A 5,202-nucleotide genomic window follows, 5' to 3' on the forward strand; every position below is an offset into this window, starting at 1 on the left:
GGGGGGGGGGAGTGATCTAACTAAGGGAGCAACCCCCTTGTGAAGAGGTGGACAATAACATCAATCTGAATAGCTTTCCTGTCGCTGTCTTATAGCTGGCAGAGTGAGAGACAGATTCCCTTTGGGGATGTCCGACTACCCCCTCCAGCTGACTACAATAAGGAAATCACAGAAGGAGATGAAGTAGAGGTAAGGACTTCGAGGCCCACCTTTCCAGTGTTTGCTTTATTCTTGGGCTTTTTACTTACTGATTTTGTTCTTCCCTTTTCTGAGGCACCATATCTAGCCACGTAGGCAGTGAAGTAATGTAGCAGTGCCTTTCTATTGTGGCTATGACCTGGGGGTACCAGCTTAAAAGGATCTGCTTCTTCATTTGTCATAAACCCACTTAAAGCCTAGCTCCTACAGTTCCAATATATATGTACGTGCATGTGTATGTACCAGGGGTGGGGAGTTTGATTTCCTGGGGATTGAAACCCAGGCCTTGGGCATGTGAGACAAACATTCTACCACTGAAATATATCTGCAACCCCAGTTTCAGTACTTGGAAGGCTGAGGGAGGAGAATCACTTAAGCCCAAGAGTTTGTAATTGTACTAGTCAACATAGTGAGACTGCCATCTCTCTCTCTCTTCCTCTCTTTTAAGATTTATGTGAGTACAGTGTCACTGTTATCAGACACACCAGAAGAGGGCATCAGATCCCATTTCAGATGGTTGTGAGCCACCATGTAGTTGATGGGAATTGAACTCAGGACCTCTGGAAGAGCAGTCAGTGCTCTTAACCTCTGAGCCGTCTCTCCAGCTCAAGACCTCCATCTCTTTATCTTTTTTCCTTAGTGTGAATATTTGTGTGTGTGTGTGTGTGTGTTTGAGGGACATGAGTGTGCCATAGCTCACGAGTGGTGGTCATGACCTGTAAGCTCTGGTACTTGAACTCAGGTCGTTGGGCTTGGAGAACTCTCCCACTGAGCAAAAAAAGTGAAATAAATAAAACTCAGGGACCGCTGGGTGTGGTGGCACACGCCTTTAATCCCAGCACTTGGGAGGCAGAGGCAGGCGGATTTCTGAGTTCGAGACCAGCCTGGTCTACAAAGTGAGTTTCAGGACAGCCAGGGCTATACAGAGAAACCCTGTCTCAAAAACCAAAAAAAAAACCCCAAAACTCAGGGACCTCATACTTTCAGCTAGGATCTCCTTGTTTCCTTTTTGTGGGTTTACGAATGCTTGGGTATTTGGATGCTTTCTCCAATTCTTGATATTTTTGGATAGTCTTCAATGCCATTTCTCTTTATTTCTAACTTTTTCAGGTCTATTCGAGAGCCAATGAACAGGAACCTTGTGGTTGGTGGCTGGCCCGGGTGCGGATGATGAAGGGAGATGTGAGTGACTGAAGCCCTTTGGGGAATTCCTGAAACTGTTCTTTTGTTCATGAAAAGGTAGTGGGTGGATGCTCAGGTCATATACATTCTTTTTCTTTTCTGCCAGTTCTATGTCATTGAGTATGCTGCCTGTGATGCTACCTACAATGAGATTGTCACTCTGGAACGACTTCGGCCAGTTAATCCCAATCCCCTTGCAACCAAAGGCAGCTTCTTCAAGGTTACCATGGCTGTGCCTGAGGATCTTAGAGAGGCGTAAGTGGTGGAGAGGTTGGGAATTAGAGGCTCTACAGTGCCAGCTCTGTCCTCGTTTCCCCAGGTTTCCCACTCCTCACTCTGCTCTGTGCATCCCTGGCCCTGTGAGGACCTTTTTACTGCTATGCCTTGGCCCTCCCATTTTTCATCTTTGACTCTCTCTTTTCCTGTCTGTCTTTGTTTTGTTGGTTTTGAGATGGTCTCACTACACAGCTATGGTTGGCCTAAAACTGTAAACCAGACTGGCCTTGCAGTCACAGAGCTCCTCCTGCCTGTGCCTCCAAGTGCTGGGACTAAAACCGTGTGCCACTGTGCCTTGCTGTAGTTATTTTACAAAATGATTTTCTTCAGCCCTGTTTTTTAGCAGGGGTTCTGCCTCTCTTGTTTTCTCCTACCCTCTGCTTGTTCCCGGGCTTCTTAACCCCCCCCCCTTCCTGAGCATATTACTTTTTTCTGCAGCTGCTCCAATGAAAATGTCCATAAGGAGTTCAAGAAAGCACTGGGAGCCAACTGCATCTTTCTCAACATCACAAACAGTGAGCTCTTTATCCTGGTGAGTTTCATGCTTGAATTTAACAAACCTGCTCAACAGTTTTTCCTTTTTTCCTATTTAAACTTTTGGAAAAGTGGATATATGGCTTTTTTTTGCTCATGCTAGACTGTTCATGCTTGCTTTATTTCTTCTGATACTTCTAGACCCAGGCAGCCTTGCCTTTCCTTAATTTTCCTTATGTACGACTTTAATTTATTCCTTCTCTTTTTTTTCCTATGCTAGAAATTAAACCATGATTTTCACACACCTATGTGCTCTAGACAAGTGCCTTGCCATTTAGCTGTTGTACCGCAGCCCTTGGATATATTTGGATCTGTGTGTGTTTGCATGTATATAGGTGCACATCTGGGTTGGAAACCCTTAAGTGTTGGTATCAGATCTCTCTTAATCATGATCCACTTTACAAGGCAGCTTATCTTCACCTAACCCAGAGCTAGCCAACTTTTGTTAGCCAGCCAGCTCTGGGGGATTCCTGTCTCTCCCTTCTCCATGTGTCTCACAACTCCTCTAACTCCAGTTCCAGGGCACCCGACACCCTCTTCTGGTCTTTGCACCTATGTGCACATAACATGTTCACAGATAGAGAGATGTACATAAATAAATAAATACCCCCCACCCCCACTCAGGTTTTTATTTTATTTATTTACTTTTTTGAGACAGGGTTTGTCCACGTAGCCCTGGCTGTCCTGGAACTCACTGTATAGACCAGGCTGGCCTCGAACTTAGAAATCCGCCTGCCTCTGCCTCCCAAGTGCTGGGATTAAAGGCGTGCACCCCCTCTACCTGCTATGAATATTTGAAAATGAAACAAACAAATGTATATCTCTCTTCTTGCTCCTTATTGTCATATGATTCCTGTCAGTATTTAGCTATTCAGTTGCTATGTGACTGACAGTAGTTTTCATGTAGCCTATCTCATTTCTCATTTCTTTTCTGTTTCCTCTTGGCTGGCCTGGTATTCACTAAGCAAAAGCTGCCCTGACCCCCCCCCCCTCTCTCTCTCTCTCTCTCTCTCTCTCTCTCTCTCTCTCTCTCTCTCTCTCTCTCCCTCTCTCCCTCCCTCCCTCTCTCTCTCTCTCTGTGTGTGTGTGTGTGTGTGTGTGTGTGTGTGTGTGTGTGTATGCTGGGAACAGAACCTAGGTCCTTTGCAAGAGTGGNTCTCTCTCTCTCTCTCTCTCCTTTAAAAATGTATACAGCACTCTGCCTGCATGTACTCCACAGGTCCAAAAAGGTCACTTGATCTCATAGATGGTTATGAGCCGCCATGTGGTTGCTGGGAATTGAACTCAGGATTTCTGGAAGAGCAGTCAGTGCTCTTAACCTCTGAGCCGTGTCTCCAGCCCATGCTACCACCTTATTTTAAACTTCATTTCTTGCCAGGTGGTGATGGTGCACGCCTTTAATCCCAACACTCAGGAAGCAGGCAGAGGCAGGCGGATCTCTGTGAGTTCAAGGCCGGCCTGGTCTACAGAGTGAGTTCCAGGACAGCCACAGCTACACAGAGAAACCCTGTCTTGAAAAACAAACAAAAAGCCAACTTCCTTTCTTTATACCTGCCCTTTTTCAGGGACTGGCATTCTAATGCCAAGTCTCTAATGCTTCCATGGTGTGTATTTTGCTTTTTTTTTTTAATTATTTTTACTTTATGTGTATTGCTGGTTTGCCTGCATGTACATCTGTGTCAGGGTGTCAGATCTCCTGGAACTGGAATTACAGATAAGTGTGAACTGTCATGGAGGTTCTGGGAATTGTACCTAGCTCCTTTGTCAGAGCAGTCAGTTCTCTTAACCTCTGAGCCTGTATATTTTGCTTTTATACTTCTTGTTCATCATTCCCCAGTCAACCACAGAAGCCCCTGTGAAGAGGGCGTCTCTGCTGGGTGATATGCATTTCCGAAGCCTTCGCACCAAATTGCTGCTCATGTCCCGCAATGAAGAAGCTACTAAGCACCTAGAGGTAAGTTGTTTTTTTTTTTTTGTTTTTGTTTTTTTAAGATTTATTTATTATATGTAAGTACACTAGCTGTCTTCAGACACTCCAGAAGAGGGAGTCAGATCTCGTTATGGATGCTTGTAAGCCATTATGTGGTTGCTGGGATTTGAACTCAGGACCTTTGGAAGAGCAGCCAGTGCTCTTAACCACTAGAGGTAAGTTTTGATTGCTGTTTCTCATCTTGAATAATAACGTCCTTCCCTTTCTCGTTTGCCTTTGTGTCTGAAACACATAGACAAAGGCTGCTAGGTCATTAGTCCTGCCTGGCTATTTTATTTCATCATCTTCAGAGGACAATATTCTATCGTGGTTTGGTATGGATTTAAAAGGTTTTGTTTTGTTTTTTGTTTTTGAGACAGGGTTCTCTGTTCCCTTGGCTGTCCTAGAAACTCAACAAAAAATCCACGTCTTTGACCTTGGAGTGCTGGGATTAATGGCATGCACCACCACTGCCCAGCAGTGTTGTTTTGAACAGGGTCTCACTGGTCTTTTGGCCTGGAATTCTTAGGGTTTTACTGCTGTGAGCAGACACCATGAACAAGGCAACTCTTATAAGAACATTTAATTGGGGCTGGCTTATAGGTTCAAAGGTTAGTCCATTATCGTCAAGGCTGTTACATGGTGACATCCAGGCAGGTATGGTGTAGGAGCTGAGAGTTCTACATTTTCATCAGAAGACGGGCTTCTGCTAGACAGCTAGAATGAGAGTTTGAAAGACCATGATACACCTATTCCAACCAAGGCTACACTTCCTAATAGTGCTACTCCCTGGACCAAGCATATACAAACCATCACATTCCACTCCCTGGTACTATAAACACATGAATCTTTGGGGGAACATACCTACACACAGCATAATAAAACATACATTTAGCCGGGCCTGGTGGCGCAGGTCTTTAATCCCAGCACTCGGGAGGCAGAGACAGGCGGATTTCTGAGTTCGAGACCAGCCTGGTCTACCAAGTGAGTTCCAGGACAGCCAGAGCTATACAGAGAAACCCTGTCTCGAAAAACCAAAAAAA

At 45.0% G+C, this 5,202-nt stretch overlaps 1 protein-coding gene across 1 annotated transcript in view; it reads left to right on the forward strand.

Annotated features, from left to right (window-relative positions):
- Fxr2 (FMR1 autosomal homolog 2) overlaps positions 1–5,202 on the forward strand; it is a 19,901-nt gene that overhangs the window by 6,738 nt on the left and 7,961 nt on the right. Inside the window, exons 3-7 of the mRNA XM_021212004.2 lie at positions 96–189; positions 1,309–1,380; positions 1,487–1,635; positions 2,095–2,188; positions 4,028–4,144. Of these exons, the coding sequence (XP_021067663.1) occupies positions 96–189; positions 1,309–1,380; positions 1,487–1,635; positions 2,095–2,188; positions 4,028–4,144 (526 nt within the window). The remainder of the gene's footprint in view (positions 1–95; positions 190–1,308; positions 1,381–1,486; positions 1,636–2,094; positions 2,189–4,027; positions 4,145–5,202) is intronic.

This window comes from Mus pahari, chromosome 14 (assembly GCF_900095145.1).
Source record: "Mus pahari chromosome 14, PAHARI_EIJ_v1.1, whole genome shotgun sequence".
NCBI classification, from domain to species: Eukaryota; Metazoa; Chordata; class Mammalia; order Rodentia; family Muridae; genus Mus; species Mus pahari.